The following is a 21,656-nucleotide window of genomic DNA, read 5'->3' as shown; positions in this document are numbered from 1 at the left end:
GGACCTCCTACAGTGAAAAGTGCATTTGGGTGACTGGCAGGAATCTTCTGTTTCCCTTCCCAACATCAACCCCCACCCCTTACCCTAGCCCATCCCAGAACCTTAACAATGGGGGGCTGGGTTCAGGAGAGGTTGGAGTTGTAGAGGACTCGGCAGATTCACTTGCCACCCCTTACCCTAGCTGATCCCAGACCCTTAACAATGGGGGGCTGGGTTGAGGAGAGGTTGGAGTTGTAGAGGACTCGGCAGATTCACTCGCTCGCTCACCGAGTCGGTGAGGCTGGCTGATGGCTACTCTTCCGGCGTCCGCTCACTCCTGCCTCACAGCTGCAATCCTCGCTCTCACACACTGTTTTTGTTCATTTCAGATTTACAAAGATTTTGGGTTATGAACATTTCTCAGGAATGGAATGTGTAGCAAGGAACCGCTGATGCTGATTATACCGAAGATAGACACACAATTCTGGAATAACTCAATGGGTCAGGCTGCACCTCTGGAGAAAAGGAATGGGTTACATTTGGGTCAGAACCCTACTTCAGACAGGCAGTCTGAGGAAGGGGTTTGACCCAAAACATCCTTTTTTTCCTTCAGAGATGCTGCCTGACCCACTGAGTTCCTCCAGAAAATTTTGTGTCTATCCCAGGAATGGAATCCAGTTGGAACAATTTGATTGTTGATATCCAGAACCTTTTAATTGGTACAAGTATTGTCACTACCTGTTTGTTCTTGGCTAATTCATGTAAATGGCTTTCTTGTAGGTTCAAGTTCTGCCCCAGGGATTTCTGCACAAGAATCTAAACTGATACTCGAGTACAGTCATGAGGGTGTGCCACTGTGTCAGAGGTGCTGTCTTTGGGATGGGAGGTTAAGTCCATGTTTCCTTTCGGGTTAAAGTGGAAGATCCTGTGATCTAATTTCAAGGTAGAGCAGGATAATTATTCCTAGTATCCTGATCATTATTTATTCCTCTCTCGTCATCATTAGACCCACACACTCAACTACTCCTGTGCAAATATTCCAAATACACTCACCAAGTCCACAGGTAATTGGATCAAGTTACCTCTACACACACACACACCTTTGTGGTATAAAGGCTAATGTACCAGTTACTTTGCTAATTTACTTTGTAATTGTGTATGAAACTGAGGCTGGTGATAAAAGGAGGTGGTGAGAGGCTGTTTCTTCTGGCAGAAGAACCTGGAAGTCTGGACAATTGGCAGGAAATGGAGCCAGATCTATAGGATGAAGGAGAGAGTTTGAATTGTGAATCTTGTGAGAGTTTGAGTTGTGTTTTCTACCATTGTGGGCTTGGTGGTATGTTTGGTTTCACAATTGATAGCTTCTTGGATATGGAAGGAACCAAAGGAAATGGGTATCAGATTCGAAGGTGAATTTAGTTTTTAGCAATACAGCATGGAAGCAGGCCCTTCGGCCCATCAAGTCCATGCCAACCAACGATCACCCATACTTCTATCCTACACAGTAGGGACAATTTGCAGAAGCCACTTAACCTACAAATCTGCACGCTTTTGGAATGTGGGAGGAAACCGGAGCACCCGGCGAACACTCACAGGGAGAACATACAAATTCCGTACAGACATCACCTTCATTTTCAAACATTGTCTCTGGCACCGTAAGGCATCAACTCTACCGATGTGTCACTGTGCTGCCCTTTTTTTGGATTTGTGGATCAGCCATTATCTTTTTGAAAGTTTGAGTAGGATTAGGCCATTCAAACCAATTATTCCGTTCAGGGTTCTTCAGTTCAGGGTTGCTTTCCCTCAGAAATTCCATGAGATGTTTCTGAAGACATTCATTTGGTTCTAATTTTAACTGCAACCTGTCAAGAAATCCAACGTGTCTGCATTCCTCAACATTTCAAGTCCCTTGCTGTACATCTTCAATTTCATCTTTGTGCAAGTATTATAATTCTGTAAAGTGTCCGAGTTGCTTCTGTTCTAATGATGACAGGGGCCCCTGCTGAATACTTGCCTGAAGGTACATTTTAAGTCAAGGCGGGACTTATTTGGGAATGTGATATTGATGTTTAACACGATAACTTCTGTAATAGATCAAAACTCGTCTCTTTGGTGTAAAGTGAGAAGTGCTAATGGTGAGGTTATCATTCAGTGACTGTTTCCTTATGACATTTCTCTAAGTGAATTTATGAACACAGTAATATGAGAAGGAATTTATTGCTGCATAGCCTATCCCACTAGCAATTAAAATTCTTTACCCGCAGGAAGTTGATGTTACTTTGGAGTGCTGTTTTTACTTTTCATCTTTTTTTGGTAACTGGTTTCACTCTTAATCTTGCTGGTTTCCATCTCAGCAATAGACAATGGGTGCAGGAGTAGGCCATTCGGCCCTTCAAGCCACCACCGCCAATCAATGTGATCATGGCTGATCATCCACAAACGGTACCCCGTTCCTGCCTTCTCATATCTAGCCCTATCTAGCTCCCTCTTGAAAGTATCCAGAGAACCGTCCTCCACCGCCCTCTGAGGCGGAGAATTCTACAGACTCACAACTCTGTGTGGAAAAAGTGTTTCCTCATCTCCGTTCCAAATGGCTTACCCCTTATTCTTAAACTGTGGCCCCTGGTTCTGGACTGTCTGCCATCGGATATTGCAATTGCTGGAGATCTTCTCCTTGCATACACAATACTCATTGTAACTCCTGCCTGGCCGTAACTGACTGATGGGTCTCGGAATCAAACCCGGATAATTCCTCCTCCAGACTCATTCCAACATTTCTTGATGTGGTTTTGGGTCATAATCAAAGTTGCATAAAAATGCATGAGACTCCGCTGAGGAATTTAACTATTGCAAACTATAGAACATTTGATAAATTGTTTTGCTCGCAGCTTGGTCTAGAATAATACCACAGAGGCCGTTTGGCCCATTGTGTTTGAGATATCTCTCTGATCAGAGTTACCTGCAGCCAAGGCTGATGCAATATGCAGGTAGTTTCAAGCCCATTGCACAGGCGTTATAGTGACAAGTGCTTGTGAGGAATAGCAAAGCGTACACATAATCAAGAGATCATTTCTGCACCTTATCAACATTTCCTTTTCCATGGGAATGAAATATCCGAAAGAACTATTTTACAAAAAAAAACCTTGAGATAACCAACAATAAACGTAAAGGTGGTGATTCAAGAGGATAGAACACAGGTGTCCTGGGGGGAGTGGTGTTATTCTAAGGTGAGGCTTATTTAAGCTTTGGTAATAGTTTCTGTAAAGTACAGATAAGGATTTTGGCTTTATTAATGGAAGAGAAGGCCTTGTGTTTGAACAAGATGATGAACTGCCTTGGTGAAAGGATATGAGGCATGATCACAGCCCAAACTCAAATTAATGAATTGCTGGTGAAGTTTTATTAATGAAAGTGAAAGATTGTAGGTTTCAATGGGTCGAAGGGTGGGGTTGTGTATGTGTCTGTCTGTATGTGTCTTACTGGTTGTCAGTGTACAGCTTTCACACACAACTCTTGCAAAGGTTCAAGGTTGGCCATTATTCTTAATATACTTGTAAAACATTAGCAGCAGGCCACAGGATTACAAAGTGCTCACTGCATTGGTAGTTAATTTGACAGACTTCAATCTTCGTAATCTTAATACATCTTTGCATCTTGCATTTCATCTTTATGCAGTGAAATTAAAATGTAAAAAGTAGCAATTTGATAGTTTGATAGTTGAATTGTTTAAAGTTAAAGAAAATTAATCTCCTCTCCCAATTTCCTTGTTACCTCTACATCATATCTGGAATTTGCAAGGCAAATTAGCTGCTCCCAGATCTTTGATTCAAGTCCCAACTTGTTCCTTCGAAGTTGGAAAGTCAACTTTATTTATTGTTTTGTGCAGTAATAATTGAAATGCCTGCTGTATAAAAGGATTGGAATAAAGCTAAAGCTTTGCAATGGTGTTGCGTGGAATACTAGGCCTGGTACTAAGTAGACGCACTATGAAGTTTCCCAGCTTCTTGACATAACTTGTAACCTTTTACTTAAACAAAATATTAAATTTGCAACGGAACATCCCGCACTGTGAATTCCCTATACTATAGACACTCTGCAGATGATGCATATTAAATTATAAATTGTCTCAGTGACTTTTATAATTGCAAGTTGTACACCTGAACATTTTGCTGACTAGCACATCATGCTACTGAATATTTTTTTTAGACTGTGAAGGGGCTGTCCCACTGCGGCGACCTAATCCGCGAGTTTAGAAGAGTTTGCTCTCGACATACTCGCAGCATGGTCGACAAGAGGTCCTAGGAGGTCTTTGTAACTCTCCTTCATGCTCGAGAGTAGTCCCTGCGTACTCAAGGCCTCAGCTAGGTCACGGCATATTTTTCAACATGCTGAAAAATGTCCGCGAGTGAAAAAGGTCGCCATGGAAAAATCTTTTTTTACTCGTAGGTTTAGTCGAAGTAGGTCATAGTTGGTCGGCATGTTATTCGTAGGTAATCGAGGGTAGTCAAAGGTAATTGAAGGTAGTCGTAGATCGTGTGCGGATGTGGCGCTGACGGACGAGAAGCCGAAGCAAACAAATGGAAGCCAAATAACCGAATGGAAACGAAACCGAAACACCAACTAACCGAAAGGGTGGGACGCCTAAATGCAAACTAACCAAAAGGGCGAGACGCCTAAAAGCCAACCAACTGAAAGGCTGCGTCGCCTAAAAGCAAACTCACCGAACGGCCGCTCTGCCGAAACGCCACCTACCCGAAAGGCGGCGTCGCCTACAAGCCAACGAAACGAATGCCGCTCAACAGAAATGTCAAATAACGGACATGACGTTGCCGGCGGGAGGGTGGGGGTCATTTTCCCACACAAGCCATAGGTGACTAGGTAATCTGAACCCAAGCACCAAGTTGTAAGCGGCCGAAGGTGCGCATCCCTCGGGACAGCCCCCACTCTCCTACGGCCACCCTCCGCGGGCTGTGGGTCGGGTGGAGCGGAGGTTTGGGACAATGTTCATCCCTCCACAGTGATATAATGGACGCGGGGGTCTGGACCAATCGCTGACAAGTCCAGCCCCCTGGCAACATCAGGTCCGTTATTTGACTTGTCTGTTGAGCGGCATTCGGTTCGTTGGCTTGCAGGCGACGCTGCCTTTCAGGTAGGTGGCGTTTCGGCAGAGTGGCCATTCGGTGAGTTTGCTTTTAGGCGATGCAGCCTTTTGGTTAGTTGGCTTTTAGGCGTCCCGCCCTTTCGGTTAGTTGGCGTTTCGGCTTAGTTTCCATTCGATTATTTGGCTTCAACTTCTTTGCTCCGGCTTCTCGTCCGTTGGTGCCAAGTCCGGGTACCGTCGTAGATAGTCTTCAACATAGTCGAAGGAGGTAGTCTTCACTCTCCACTATTCAGTGTCCAATTTTCCCGAAGCTAGTCTTCAACATGGTCGAAGGAGGTCTTCAACATGACACTTTTCCAAACTCTCCTAAACTCTTCTAAACTTGCCAATTAGGTCGCCGCAGTGGGACAGCCCCTTAACTCGTGCACGTGCACAGACCAACAACACACGTACACCACATATTCAACATGAGCATGCGCACACACACAAAGTTCATTTCTAATATATTTCCACCATAATGTATTCTCTGTAATGGTACACTGAAATTAATGGGATTTTTTTTTTCACCACTTTCTTTCTAAAGGCTGGGAATGGCGTGATTGTTATCTTGTGTTGTCTTTCTGCTGACTGGTTAACACGCAACAAAAGCTTTTCACTGTACCTTGATACACGTGACAATAAACTAAATTGAATGGCTCCCAATTTTCCTCTCCAATTCCCCTTCCAATAGTGGCCTGCATATTATAGCTAATTAAAATACTGCGTCCATTTTATTACATGCAATCATAACTCATACATTTTTATATTTCTGATTATATACACATTCTGAATTTTATTGCTGTTACTCTGCATCCAAAATGTAAGTACAATTTTGTGTGTGTTGTATTCAAGGTTAGTGAGACATCTTGTGATAAAACTTGATAATTTTTCATTAAGATTGAATGACGTTGGAATGATGGACATTCTACTGATCCACACTTTGATTTCTTTTTAAATAGGAAGTTACTGGAAAGAGATTTGGGCAGAAAGATTTTCGATCTGCACTGGAGGATGGAGTCCTGCTATGCGAGTATGTATCAATGTAGTAGACACACGTGTGTGCATGGTACTGTTTCATTGTTCCTCTGGTGGAGAGAGGGAAGGTGGAAAGGGCTCCTGGGTGGGCTTTGGGACTGGAATATAAAGCAGCTTTTAAGCTTGCAGTTCCATGCAGTATCATCTGCTCGATTTTTGACCTGTGCATATGCAAAGATTATGTGGTATAATATCAGAGGTGCGGGGAGTATCAGTGAGTAACAGTCAAGGGTGTGGGATGTATCAGTGTAATACAGGGAGGGGTGAGGGATGGTCAGCATGATACAGGGAGGGGTGAGGGATGTATTAGTGTTATACAGGGAGGGGTGAAGGATGCACCAGTGTGATACTGGGAGGGGCGTGGGATGTATCAGTGTGAAACGGGGCGGGGCGTGGAATGTATCAGAGTATTTCAGGGAGAGGTGAGGGACGTATCGGTGTACTGGTGTCACAAGGAGAGGTGTGAGGTGTATTAAAAGAACATGGGAAGAAGTGTGGGATGTATTGGAGTGAAAAGGGTAGGAGTTCAAAGTGTATTGTGCTATAGGGAGGGCTCCTGGTATATTGTAATGACAGGGAAGGGCTCTGGGTGCATTGGAATGATATGTGGAGGAGTGCACTGTGTTTTTTGAGATGATACAGGAAAGGCTGTGGGGTGTATTGAAATGATGGGGAGAGGCATGGGGTCTAATGTACTGATACGGTGGGGAGTGAGTCTCGACTTTTCATCCCTATCCCTTTGTATAACGGTGCAGGTGTGGTTCTGCCTCTAGCCTTGTGGGGAGGGGGTCTTCGCATTGCATACAGTGTGGGGGGGGGGAGTGGGTTGTTGCCTTGATCCCAGTGGGGGGGGGGGGGGTCTCCTCTGCCCTGCACAGGGGTCCTGTATTGCACCTTACTGGGATTCCTTGACGTGTTCCATCTGCCTGGTCACCATTACCATTATTTGAACTGCACCAACATGGCCGTTTCATCCGTGGGCCACCCATGTAAACATGGTTCCACGTGACCTGAGGCTGTGTAACCTGAGCTGTGGATGGGACCCGGGTGGGTCCATGCACCCAGCTCTCCTTGAGGCTCCTTCACTTCATGCAGACCTGCTCAATAAAGGTTAAAACATGCTGGTTAGATTAAGGGGGAAGGTGATGCATTCAAATTTTATTAAAAACAAATACATTATTCTATCAACATTTGTGACATTTGCGAAACAATTATCTGTGAAAATTTGAATATTTAAGTTTAGGTTTTCAAGCCAAGAGAAAATATTGTCAAGCATTGGTGTTGATCAGGAAGTGTTTAGAGAGAAGCACGGAAACAGGCCCTTCAACCCGCTGAATCCATGGTGACCATTGATCACCTGTTCTATGCGATCCCACTTTCTCATCCACTCTCTACACACTAAGGGCAATTTACAGAGGACAATTAACCCACAAACCCAAACATCTTTGTCATGTGGGAGGAAACCAGAGCACCCAGAGGAAACCCACGCGGTCACAGAGAAAGTGTGCAAATTCCACACAGACAGTACAGAGGTCAGGATCGAACCCGAGTCTCTGGCAGTGTGAGGCAGCAGCTCTACCACTGTGCTGACTGAATGACACCACTGCGCAATTTTGGCAAGCTTGTTTGTACCATGGGAGAGATAAGGTGTGCAGGTTGGACAGTTTAATTGGTCTTCAGTTTGCGCTCGCTCCTGCATGCTGCAATGGTACACCAGCTGGAGGAGGAGGGAAGCACCTTCAGCAATTCCTGCCTTCCACTGCAGCGCTGCATTCTTCAGAGTTTGCTGCCGGATTTTTTCCTTACAATGGTGATGGTTATCAGGCTTATCAATGTTATTGTTCACTCCACAATAACAGCTCAGTACGTGTGACCCCTGAAGAAGGGTTTCGGCCCGAAACGTCGCCTATTTCCTTCGCTCCATAGATGCTGCTGCACCCGCTGAGTTTCCCCAGCAATTTTGTGTACCTACCAACAACCATTGTTGAATGTGAAGAAAACTTTCATGCAACATTTGCTTTTGAATTTAAACATAATTACCTTCTGACCACTATGCAGATTCAATAAATGCTGAGGAAACTTTTGCCATGAAGTATTTAATCACCTGTATGCTATTTTCAGCAAGTTTGATTATTAGAATCCGCAGAACATAGCCCCAGAAGCAAATACACGTCATTTTCAATTGCACAATCATGCATATGTACATGCATTTCGCCCTTTAATCCTATCACTTAGGGCAGTGTGCCTGTTTAATATTTGACTGTTCATTTGACGTACTTCTCGTTTGTAATGATGACTCTGTTCCTCTACTCTGAGCTTTGAGCCTGCATTCTGATAAGTTGCCCACTTAACACTGAGATAAGAAAAAATATCTTGAAGGATCTTTTTGGAATCTCTTTGCTACAAGGGGGCTGTGGGGACAAAATCCTTGGGTATGTTTAAGGCTGAGAAAGATTTCCAATTAACAAAATAATCAAATGTCATGTGGAACGGCAAGAGAGTGGAGATGAGGAATGTTGGATCAGGTATGATCCTATTGAATGATGAATGACTGGATTATGGATTACCTTTTCACTGCTCCTCCCTTTGGTCAGGGCCGGTCTAGTTTTGACTGTTTTTCTATAGGTGGGGTGGGGGACGTTAGATCAGAGTGTAGCCATCGTCAGTAAATACAAGTTTGGTTGCCCTTTCTTGAATTATTTTGGGTCACTAAAATTTCACTGTACCTTAATTGGTGCAATAAACTGACGTTGAAACCTTAATCCTTGCATCAAAGTGGTGTTCAGAATTGTACATTGTACTTGAGTTTTGATTCAATCTGTGTATAATCTTGGGATTTGTATATCAGTAGATTAAATTTGCAAATTTTTTTCAGCTGGTCAAATTTTCCGCCTTGTATCAGTGTACATTGCTACTGGTTTTAATAAGTTATTCTTCATGTCCTGCAGTCACTTATTTTCTGAAGTTACTTCTGACAGTTTTGAGCTTAAGTTCTTACTGTTTATTTCCTTGATCTCTACTAAGGTAGACATTACACTTCCTCACCTGGCAGTGTATTTTAAAAAAGCTTTATAAACAGCAGACCGTGAAAGTTCTGAATAAAATCAGCAGGTAGACAAAAATGCTGGAGAAACTCAGCAGGTGAGGTAGCATCTATGGAGCGAAGGAAATAGGCAACGTTTCGGGTCGAGACCCTTCTTCAGACCCGAAACGTTGCCTTTTTGCTTCACTCCATAGATGCTGCCTCACCCGCTGAGTTTCTCCAGCATTTTTGTCTACCTTCGATTTTCCAGCATCTGCAGTTCCTTCTTAAAGAATAAAATTAGCAGGTCAGGCAGCAGCTGTGAAGCGAGAAACTGGGTCAAAGTTTCAGATCACTTGCTCTTCATTAGTTGTCATTTTTTGTTCTTAGCCCGATATTTGAAATCTCCACAATTGCAGTGTCTTTGAAAGAGCAATCAATTAAAATATAGTATATTCCGGCCCAGTCCAGTCCCTGCGATCCTCAGCATGTGACCCCTTGACAGGTTGGCCACAGCTAAATTTGCATTGCTTCCCTCTGTGAAACTTATTTGCAGATCACTTATGACGCTTCCAAGTTTGGGCTTGCATTGTTTTTGAATTTGTGTGACATTTCCAAAAGCTTTCTCGACAAAAGTACACAATGTCCAAAAATTTCAGATGCGAGCATGCAGATTCCCTCCCCAAATTTTGCACATATCATCTAATTGCGTAATTGTAGCAGAATATCTCCCCTCAAGAACAGCCAATATGTTAGAAAGTGCATTGGTAACCAAAACAATGTACACGGAGCATTTTATTTCTTGTGTGCCTGCACCCAAATAGGGAATTGGCTCAACCCAGTTCAATACAAACAATACAGGTGATCCCTCCATTATGACTGTTCCAGTTATGGAAATCCGTCCTTGCAGAATTTGTAGATCACTATACAAAAGTTTGAAATAAGGAATAACATTTAGAAACATAGAAAATAGGTGCAGGAGTAGGCCATTCGGCCCTTCGAGCCTGCACCGTCATTCAATACGATCATGGCTGATCATCCAACTCAGTATCCTGTACCTGCCTTCTCTCCACACCCCCTGATCCCCTTAGCCACAAGGGCCACATCTAACTCCCTCTTAAATATAGCCAATGAACTGGCCTCAACTACCTTCTGTGGCAGATAATTCCAGAGATTCACCACTCTCTGTGTGAAAAATGTTTTTCTCATCTCGGTCCTAAAAGATTTCCCCCTTATCCTTAAACTGTGACCCCTTGTTCTGGACTTCCCCAACATCGGGCACAATCTTCCTGCATCTAGCCTGTCCAACCCCTTAAGAATTTTGTAAGTTTCTATAAGATCCCCCCTCAATCTTCTAAATTCTAGCGAGTACAAGCCGAGTCTATCCAGTCTTTCTTCATATGAAAGTCCTGACATCCCAGGAATCAGTCTGGTGAACCTTCTCTGTACTCCCTCTATGGCAAGAATGTCTTTCCTCAGATTAGGAGACCAAAACTGTACACAATACTCCAGGTGTGGTCTCACCAAGACCCTGTACAACTGCAGTAGAACCTCACTGCTCCTATACTCAAATCCTTTTGCTATGAATGCTAACATACCATTCGCTTTCTTCACTGCTTGCTGCACCTGCATGCCTACTTTCAATGACTGGTGTACCATGACACCCAGGTCTCGTTGCATCTCCCCTTTTCCTAATCGGCCACCATTCAGATAATAGTCTACATTCCTGTTTTTGCCACCAAAGTGGATAACCTCACATTTATCCACATTATACTGCATCTGCCATGCATTTGCACACGCACACAGCCTATCCAAGTCACCTTGCAACCTCCTAGCATCCTCCTCACAGCTAACACTTCCCCCCAGCTTCGTGTCATCCGCAAACTTGGAGATGTTGCATTCAAATCCCTCGTCCAAATCATTAATATATATTGTAAATAGCTGGGGTCCCAACACTGAGCCTTGCGGTACCCCACTAGTCACTGCCTGCCATTCTGAAAAGGACCCGTTTACTCCTACTCTTTGCTTCCTGTCTGCCAGCCAGTTCTCATCCACATCAATACTGAACCCCCAATACCGTGTGCTTTAAGTTTGTATACTAATCTCTTATGTGGGACCTTGTCGAAAGCCTTCTGAAAGTCCAGATATAACACATCCACTGGTTCTCCCTTATCCACTCTACTAGTTACATCCTTGAAAAATTCTATAAGATTCGTCAGACATGATTTAACTTTCATAAATCCATGCTGACTTTGTCCAATGATTTCACCACTTTCCAAATATGCTGCTATCCCATCTTTAATAACTGACTCTAGCATTTTCCCCACTACCGATGTTAGACTAACTGGTCTGTAATTCCCCGTTTTCTCTCTCCCTCCCTTTTTAAAAAAGTGGGGTTACATTAGCTGCCCTTCAATCCTCAGGAACTACTCCAGAATTTACTTTCTCAAAATTTATGTGATTGGGATAAAAAAATTATAAATAACACAAATTATTTTCTTTCAACGGGATTCTGGCACATGCACAGATGACGTGGCTTTGCGTTACGGAAAATTGCAAGACTGACCATTGTTATGGCTCTGAGAAAATGGTCAGTCTTGCAATTTTCCGTAACGCAGTGGGAGGGGGGAGGATGTTTAGTTTTGGAATCAAGCAGATAGACTTCACTCTCCTTTCCTTTCTTGGACATCACTGTGATCCAATTTAGATCATTTGTTGAAAGACTTTTTAATTCCTGATGAATCTGTCAGCTGCCGATGTCCCTCATTAGTTAAAATTAAAGTGAGGATCCATTTTGCGTTTTCAAAATTCTGGTCACACTGCACTTTTATGGACTATTTTGACATTTTTTTTCTGAACAATATGGATATTATTGGTGTTAAAAAAAAAAAAAAAAAGCACAAGCAATTAAGTGATGAGCAATTGAACTCCTGGTGTTTAATTTATATTACTGTAGCTTTTTAATCTAATCGAGACATGGACATTTTTGCCAGGGCCACCATTTATTGCCCACAGCTCTACTGCTCTTCAACAGAATGGTTTGTCAATGCATTTCAGTATTCAATTAAAATGCAGGGATTTTGCTGTGGGACCGGACACAAATTGGCTAGGCTGATTAAGGATAACAGGATGACGAAATATTAATGAGGGACCTTACTCTTGCAATATAATCGCTCTCCCGTTAACTAGATTCAAACCAAATTTGATAAATTAAATGAATTAATGAAACTCGCCAACAGCTATGCTGGGATAGGAACTCATGCCTCTGGTTAAGCAATCAGTATCTTGACCTTGCTGGCCTATTTAATTAACCACTATTTTACGGTAAGCCCTGTGTGCTTCAATGCAGAAACTGCCAACTTTACTAGTTATTGATTAATTTTGCAGGCTTTACAGAGGAGTCTTGCGTTATGTCTTCTTTCTTATCCATTCCGTTTATACATAGTTCAGGATAGGGATTCTAATACAGGGAGATGTTGGCATCTATTTGATTTGTGTGACCAGGGCAGTATTGGACGCGTAACACCATTTGCTCTTGTGTTCGTAGAGGTCTTTCCACTACTAAGTAAAGCTACATAAATTGAAAAATACCATTGCAAGAGACAAGCAAGTAATTGCACAAAAGCTAGATTTTTTTTTTCCATGGTCTTCCAGTTGTAATTAGTTTGCATTTTACAGGGTTGAGTTATTTTACATATTATTAGTTAAGTATTAAGCGTAAGGCGGATATTGATTTTGATACACCTTGATCTGCTGATGTTAATCTTAGATAGTGTACCCAAAAATGGGTGAGCCAATAACCAATTTGGAAATAACCAATTTCATTGCTTATGGTCCTTGCAGGGAGGTAGCTTATTGCATTCGGCTCCACATAGGAAGTGCTGAGTTCATAGTTCTGTTATCTGACCTTGCTGCACATCACATTCCTGAATGCATGTAAACGATGGAAGCACAGAGCGCTTGTGTTCAACTTTGATGGGAAAATTTACTGCATCTAAAAAAAAATTGTGTGCTGTCCTCTTCCAAGTTTCTTCAGTTAGTTTTCTGCTGCACTGATGCATCAGAAAAGGCTAAACCACCATTCTCCATGATCAGAGGAGCATTGCAGTTAATTGTTGAAGTCTGCCTGTTTGTTACTATTGACCACATGCCATGCAGCCCTTCCTCCCCCCCTTCTGATCTCAGCTCCGTGGGATTGTTCTCATTTGACCTCCACTCTTTTCCTATCCAGCTTTACCCACGTGGCTTATTTTCTTCTTCTCTTGCCCCTGCTCTTGAGTCCTTGGGGACACCAAATGCTCCTGCCTTGAGCTCTCGTCACCTAATTGATGGTTGACATCATTTGACTATGTGACTGCATTTTGACTGCACAACCAACAATCAGATGCAATTAATTCAAATCCCACCATAGAAACTGGGGAATTCAAAACTAAACAATTAATTGAAAAAAAGATTAACATGAAACATAACATAACCTGCCACGGTGGCACAGCGATAGAGTTGCTCGTTTGCAGCGCCAGAGACCCGGGTTCGATACAGAATAAGGGTGCTGTCTGTTCGGAGTTTGTGCGTTCTCCCCGTGACCTGCGTAGGTTTTCTCCGAGATCTTCGGTTTCCTCACACACTCCAAAGACGTACAGGTATGTAGGTTCATTGTCTTGGTAAATGTAAAAATGTCTCAAGTGTGTGTAGAATAGTGTTAATATGCGGGAACCGCTGGTCGGCGCGGACCAGGTGGGCCGAAGGTCCTGTATCCGTGCTGTATCTCTAAACTAAACTAAAAGCTAATCACTGTGACGTTGACCATAAAACTAGTAGATTTGATGTAAAAGATCATCTCATTCACTAATGTCTTTCAGGGAAGTAAACCTACCAATTGGCCCATACTGACTAAATTCATCAGTGTGGTGGAGTCTTAACTCAGTCCCAAGTCTGAGGATAATCAGGAATGGATAATACAGGCTGACATTGCTAACAATGACCAAATCCCATGGGCAAAAAAAAAAAAAAAAACTATAGCCATGTGATTCTCTTCCACAAGTACACTCCCAATTCCTAGCTCTCACTCTCTTAATTTTTTCACTTGCATTGCGTCCTCTGATATCCTTTGGTTAGCCATTCTTTCCAATGGTTCACTAGTGGTGGTTAAGGGGTTCGACCCCTTCTTTATGACCTGTACACTTATCATGGATTTTATTTCTCCTACTGCTCAAATGTTCACAGGTCTATCATTCTATTTGAACTTGAGCTAAGCTTTACTTTGTCCTCCATCAATGGGGTAATCTACTTTTGTCTCCTCAACATTGTCTGTTCTTGTCTGAACTGTGGCTGAGCAACAGATTGATCTTTGGCTTGCATTATAAAACAGGAAGGAATAATTACAAATACAATCTTTCCATTACGAAAGAAGGTCCTGCCTAATTTTCTGGATCCTGTCTTTCAATCCGTCCCGGAATATACACAAACCTTTGTACTGTTGCCTGTCTTAGCAGCTTTATTAAACCCACCCATATGTATAATAATATGACTAAATGCTGGCAATAAAAACAAACTGGTTGGCTTACTGGAAGTCATCTAAAAATCAACATGAACGATAATGTTCTGATGAAAGGTCATTGACCTGAATCATTAACTCTTTTTTCCCTTCCCTCAGATGCTGCCTGACCTGCTAAGTATTCCACTATCTATAGCTTTTGTTGTGCTCTTCATTTCAATACATTTAATGCTAGAAGGGTAAAATGTTTGAAGAAGGGTCCCAGCCCAAAATGTCACCATCCTTTTTCTCCAGAGATGCTGCCTGACCCGCTGAGTTACTCCAGCATTTTGTGTCTATCTTCAGCATATACCAGTATCTGCAGTTCCTTTTCACACATAAGTGGTGGTAATATTTGTGCAAGGTATTAAAACAAATTAAATAAATGTGATTTTTGTAATTTACTCAATTCTTGCAACTTTCAATGGATACTTGTTAGATCTTCAGTGTCTCTTGAAAGCATATAAAGGGCGATGGCGCAGCGGCATGGTGGCGCAGCGGTTGAGTTGCTTCTGTGGACCGGGTTTGATCCTGACTATGGATGCTGTCTCTATGGAGTTTGTACGTTCTCCTTGTGACTACGTAGGTTTTCTCCAAGTTCTTCGGTTTCCTCGAACACGCCTATAGACGAACAGGTTTGTAGGTTAATTGGCTTGGTAAATGTAAAATGTAAATGTATGTGTAGGATAGCGTTAATATGCGGGGAGCGCTGGTCGGCATGGACCCGATGGGCCGTTTCCGCGCTGTATCTCTAAACTAAACTGAAAAGTAGGAGAAGCAGGGCTGATTAATGGTAGAGATATCCAAGTTTCTATTTCACTGTTAAGTCCGACTGTGAAGAGTCTTCAGTCCCTCCGTACCACAGTTACTGTGTACAGCTTTCTCTTGCAGTCAGCAAGAGGCTATACAATTGTATGCCTGACTTTTATTGTCTTGGCAATGAGAAAAAAATGGAAGCTCAGTGAAAAATGTGTTGGAAGGGGAGATGCAGTCGTACTGTAAGGGTACAGTGCTGGAATCAAACACGATCTGTTGCTGAACAGGTAGGATTGGAGGCTCATCCAAAGATGGTGGAGTTTGTTGATGCATTAGAAGGCTCAGTGATGGTTGAGAGGAAGAATTGGGGACAGTTGATGTTATATGATGGATCTCAGTTCTAGGTAGCGTGATACAGGTGGTAAATAGGCATAGAATATATACAACAAAAGATAGATGCAAAAAGCTGGAGTAACTCAGCGGGACAGGCAGCATCTCTGGAGAGAAGGAATGGGTGACGTTTCAGGTCGAGACCTTTCTTCAGAATATATACCTGTGTAGTGGTTTATTTTGTATAGTGTACCAGAGGTCTACTGGTTTGTAATCAGGAACTGTTGCAATATGGTTTCATAAGACACTCCATTCAGACTGGCCATTTAAGGGTTCATGTGAGGAATTAAGAACAAGGACTTGCCACTCAATCTTTGAGGCCGATTCACCATTCTATAGTATTCTGGCCGCTCAATGTAATCTCAACTCTACCTGGCAACCTCTCATCCCTTATCAAAACTCTGGTCACCCCTTGCCTTAAAAAATATTTGAAGACTGCGCACGCACTGCCCTTTAAGAAAGTGTTCCAAGGACACATTTTTCAGAGAGAATTTTGTCTGTTTTCAGACTTCAGTGGGTGACCCTTTATTTTTAAGCAATGACTTTTGATTCTCTTAACACACAGATCTATTCTCTCCATATTCACCATTATTATGATCACTCGGGATCTCACATTTTGTTTAAGTCTTTAGTTTTCGGGCAGACAGTGAAAAATAGTTTGGGGGAAGTGGCAGAATTTTACAACGTAAATAAATCTCTTTTTAAAAAAGGTCAGAGGCAAGATTGAAATGGACATAGAGAAGGAATTTCTGAAGATTCATATACAAGTATAACTTAAGATGGAGCAAAAAGATTTTCAAAACTGTTAATTATTGGCAAATACTCTCATTGCAAGAATAAATATTTATTGCAACCCAGAAGGATGCCATTTGAGACTGTGGAAGAAGAGTAGTGTTAAAGAGCCTCTAAGAAAAAAACCCATAACGTTTTCTCTTCCCACAGATCCTGCATGACTTGCTAAGTGTTTCCAAAATGTTCTGTTTTTATTTCAGATTTCCATCATCTGAAGCTTTGATTTTCAAAAAAATGGAGTTCACCACATTCATTTCTATTTTAATTGTGCATTTACCTGTTTGAACTCGTTTCACCACTATCTCAGATATTTATCAGAAAGATTACCATCTTTTGTGTTGAAACAATATATTTGTTTAATAACTCAGCAACTAATTAAATGCTTGGATTTCTTCTTGTTCATCGTGTATTCAGTGCAAGCAATCATTCTCCCTTCTTCTCGCTCCCATTGGGCAGACGATACAGAAGCTTGAAAGCACGTGCCACCAGATTTAGAAATTGTTTCTTCCCCGTTATTATCGGGATACTGAATAGACCTCTCATAAACTATATAATATAACCATATAACAATTACAGCACGGAAGCAGGCCATCTCGGCCCTTCTAGTCCGTGCCGAACACGTATTCTCCCCTAGTCCCATCTATGGTGTAGTCCTGACCTCCCAACATACTTCACTGGGGCCCTTGACTTAAAAAAAAAAAAATCTGAATTATCTCTATAATGCTGTAACACCACATTCTACATCTGGTTATTTTTCTCTTTGCAATGCCGGGTATACTGGTATGTTTTGATTGTACTCGTGTATAGTATGGTTTGACTGAATAGCGAGCACACAGACAAATTTTCATTGTATCTGGGTACATAAGATAACTATATACCAAGGACAGACACAAGAATCTGGAGTAACTCAGCAGGACAGGCAGCATCTCTAGAGAGAAGGAATGTGTGATTTATCAGGTCGAGACCTTTCTTCAGTCTACAAAGGGGGAGGGATCGAGAGAGGGAAAGCAAGGGTTACTTGAAGTTAGAGAAGTCAATACTCATGCCACTAGGCTGTAAGCTGCCTAAGCGAAATATGAGATGCTGTTCTTCCAATTTGTGTTTAGCCTTACTCTGACAATGGAGGAGACCAAGGACAGAAATGTCAGTGTGGGAATGGGAAGGAGAATTAAAGTGTTTAGCAACTGGGAGATCAGGTAGATTCAGGCGAACCAATGTCAAGCCTTCCATCAGGAGCCATCTGTAAAATGCAGCTTTTCTTCCTTAATTACTCATAAAACCAGTTGTAATCTCCTTCAAAATGTCAATTCAATTGAGCTTATTACCCCAGTATTGGGGTGCTCATTGAGTACAGGTGAATGATGTGCAGAGTATTCATGACTTGCATTTTTAAACAGTGGGCATTAATGTTGATTTCTTCTCATTTTGTGCTAAATTCTCTGCTGTTTTTGTTTGACTTTACCCATCTGATCTTGCAAAGACAGTAAAACTCTTTAGTTTGCTTGCAAAGACAGTAAAACTCTTTGCTTGCATACCCAAAGTATGCAAATAGTTGCCACAGAAAGGGCGCTTACAAAGTTACAAAGTACCCCCGCGCCAGGTTCCTCTCTATTCTTTCCCCCTCCCTCATGTCGGTCCCGCCACGCCGGGTCCTCCACTGACTTCCCCCTCCCTCCAGCGGAGTTTTGTGCACATTGTCTGTTTGACCAAGTGGATATTCACAGCACAATAAAAAACGAACTGCTGGAGGAACTCAACATCTGTGGAGGCAGAGGAATGGTTAAATTTTCAGGTCGAGACACTGTGTTGGGACTTGCACTCTGTTGTCTTGTTCTGCATGTGATACATTAGCAGGTTTGTACATGATTGTAAGCAACTTCTGCTAATGTTATTATTCGTAAAACAATACATTCGTAATTTATATTTTTGTGTGTTTCTAAGTATATGTATCTGTGATACTGCTGCAAGATTTTCATTCTACCAGTACCTTGCTCTGCTTGTGCATATGACAATAAACATTTATTTCATGTGGGTTGACTTGGCGTACAGTAGAGGCCCATTGAGCTCAGTTCAGGTGGACGTGCCCTAGGTTTCATCACCCTCTCACAGGGATTTCCCTTCCTTACCAGTTATCTTAATATATGCTGGTTATCCATCAACATCAAATCTTCAAATGGAATTTCTCTTCTTTGAACCAAACTTGTTCGCAATCTCCTGTATGTGATTGTATCAGTCTGGCATTTCATTAACAAGAAGGGAAATGAAAATGTGGAGCCATGCTTTACGAGGCTGCAAATTGAGTGCTGTGAGGTGGGATTAAGTTGTGGAGCTGCATTGACTAGTACAGGCGTAATGGGCCAAGTAGCTTCCTGCAAGGAAAATGTCCTATGATTCTAAACATTGATGAAATATCTGCGTTTAGTAAAAGATCTGATGACAGTTTATTACACCTGTGCAATATTATATTTAAGTGGATAGTTTTGTATCACTACCCTTTTTTCTTTTCAGGCTGGTTAACAAGATAAAACAGGGCGTCAGTAAAAGGATCAACCGCCTGTCTACACCTATAGCTGGTTTGGTAAGTTGGTGTTTAATATTTGAAAGTAAAATCACGCAGACACTTTCCTTTAACTTTATCACATTTATTTTCTTTCAATAACAAAGCAGCGTCTTCCTCTCCCTCTTCTTCTAAGAGATAGTGAAAGTATGGCCAATATTGATGCTGAGCCAACAGCCTCCTCTATCAGAAAAATTCTGTAAGGCGATTGAAGTTGTCCAAGTTATAAAGAGGCCATTGCAGGTTATGCTGGTGTGGTCCTGGGCAGGGCACGAGGGGAGAAAGAAAATGAGTAACTGATGAAACGGTGATAAAGATGCATGATGGAGTAATACGTGCACTACTGAGCCGCTGAGTGACTGTTTCTGATTCTAGATTTGATATTATTTCCTTGCCTCTATTTGTATGCCATATTTCTTAATGCATCTCACTCCTATTGTAATATAGAGCCCATTGTTAAAATAAGTTCTTGTGGCTTGGTGTGAATCGGGGAGGAAATGCTTTGCAATCTTTGCATGGTGCTTTAAGGGAAATTGATAAAATTCTAAGCCTTACAGTAGTGCTTCTTTCTCTCTGTTAGAGACTCGTGAACGGTCCTTCGAAAAGCTAAGGTTCACCTCTACGTTATTGCAGACTTAGGACTTTGTCTCTGAAACAGCTGAAAACTGTACTCTGCACTTTGTATCTTCCATTTGCTTTACCTGTTGTACTTGAATTTGATGATTGTATTTATTTCTCCTATTTTCTGATTTGATTGGATAGTATGCAAAACAAAGCTTTTCATTGTGCCTAGGTACACGTGACAATAATATTGCTGAACCTAAACCTGAACATCTAGTTACAAATATGGTAGCATCTTGGACTTTATCACACCCAATACAGGAAAATAAAAAGCTCTTTGGAAAAATGACCCATTACATACCGATTCCGTTTTCTCATCAGAAGTATGCGCTCACTCTTGAGCACAGCCATTAATAAAATAAGTATGTAATTGATTTTGGCCAAAAAATTCTGGCGTGAAAACTTTTGGTTTTGGTTTTAGGCTAGAATAGTGATTTGCTAAGTTAATACTGGAGTGTCAGCCAGCTCTTGGTGTGGGTTTAGGCAATTCACGATCAAATTTCTTGTTTGGTGTGGTTGTGGTATTTCAGCAGAGGTCACATCCTTTCTATTCATCACCTCAACATGTGGTAAGACTTGGGATTTAGGATGACGTGTTACTACTTGTTTTATGGGTTCTAGGGTGGCTGTGAGGTCAATGTGAAACAGTTGTTGCTTGATGGGGTGGGACAGGTGGGTAGTTTGTGAAGTGGTGCAAATCTTCTGCAACTTGTGTATCCAATTAGGGGAGGTACAGTGGCACTGTTGGTAGAGCTGCTGCCTTACAGCACTAGAGACCAGGGTTCAATCCTGACCTTGGGTACTGTCTAGAGTTTGAATGTTCTCTGTGACCATGTGGATTTCCTTCAGGTGCACCGGTTTCCTCCCACTTTCCAAAGAGGTGTGTATTTGTAGGTTAATTGGCCTCGATAAAATTTATTCCTAGAGTATAGAGAGAAATATAGGAACGATGTACAGGTGTAGGCCATTCGGCTCTTCGAGTCAGCACCGCCATTCAATATGATCATGGCTGATCATCCAAAATCAGTACCCCTTTCCTGTTTTCTCCCCATATCCCTTGATTCTGTTAGCCGTAAGAGCTATACCTAACTCTCTCTTGAAAACATCCAGTGAATTGGGCTCCGCTGCCTTCTGTGACAGAGAATTCCACAGATTCTCAACTCTCTGGGTGAAAAATGTTTCTCTTCATCTCAGTCCTAAGTGGATGAGAAACTGGGATAACGGATAACTAGTATTAACGGGTGATCGGTGGCCGGTGTTGACTCAGTGGGCCAAAGTTCCACGTTGTATCGCCAAACGGAAATAAAACAACATACAGATATTAGGTTTACAACGTCACCCTGAATGCTCCTTCAGACCCAGGGATCAGGATTCCTAGGAATCAGGGGCTTGTTGCATTTCCTTAAGGAGGCTTGGAGCTCATTCTGCCCTCCTGGAAATTTCTTCCCATGACATAGCTTTGAATAGTGTCTGGTTTAGTAATTCTAGATACCTCGTATGAACATGTGAATTAGGAATTGGAGTAGGTATCTCGGCCTCTAAACCTAGATCTATTTAATAAGGCCATAATGACTGATCCTTTAACTTTAGACTTTAGGAATACAGCGCGGAAACAGGCCCTTCGGCCCACCGAGTCCGTGCTGATCAGCGATCACCCCATACAGTAGCAGTAACCTACACACTGGGGACATTATATAGTTTTACCAAAGCCAATTAACCTATAAATCTGTACGACCTTGGAGTGTGGGAGAAAACTGGACCATCCGTTTGGGTGTAGAAAACTCGCGCAGTAACAGAGGAAAACGTACAAACTCTGTACAGACACCACCCA

The 21,656-nt window shown here is 42.2% G+C and overlaps 1 protein-coding gene across 12 annotated transcripts in view; it reads left to right on the top strand.

The window, feature by feature from the left end:
* The window catches only part of LOC116974495 (LIM domain only protein 7-like), a 214,372-nt gene that overhangs the window by 37,530 nt on the left and 155,186 nt on the right, over window positions 1–21,656 (top strand). For all 12 annotated transcript variants that reach the window (XM_033022998.1, XM_033022990.1, XM_033022989.1 and 9 more), the window contains exons 2-3: window positions 6,079–6,149; window positions 19,156–19,225. In XM_033022998.1, the coding sequence (XP_032878889.1) occupies window positions 6,079–6,149; window positions 19,156–19,225 (141 nt within the window). The remainder of the gene's footprint in view (window positions 1–6,078; window positions 6,150–19,155; window positions 19,226–21,656) is intronic.

The sequence above is a fragment of the Amblyraja radiata genome, chromosome 6 (assembly GCF_010909765.2).
Source record: "Amblyraja radiata isolate CabotCenter1 chromosome 6, sAmbRad1.1.pri, whole genome shotgun sequence".
Taxonomy (NCBI): domain Eukaryota; kingdom Metazoa; phylum Chordata; class Chondrichthyes; order Rajiformes; family Rajidae; genus Amblyraja; species Amblyraja radiata.
This window is presented reverse-complemented; position numbering and strand designations above follow the sequence as displayed.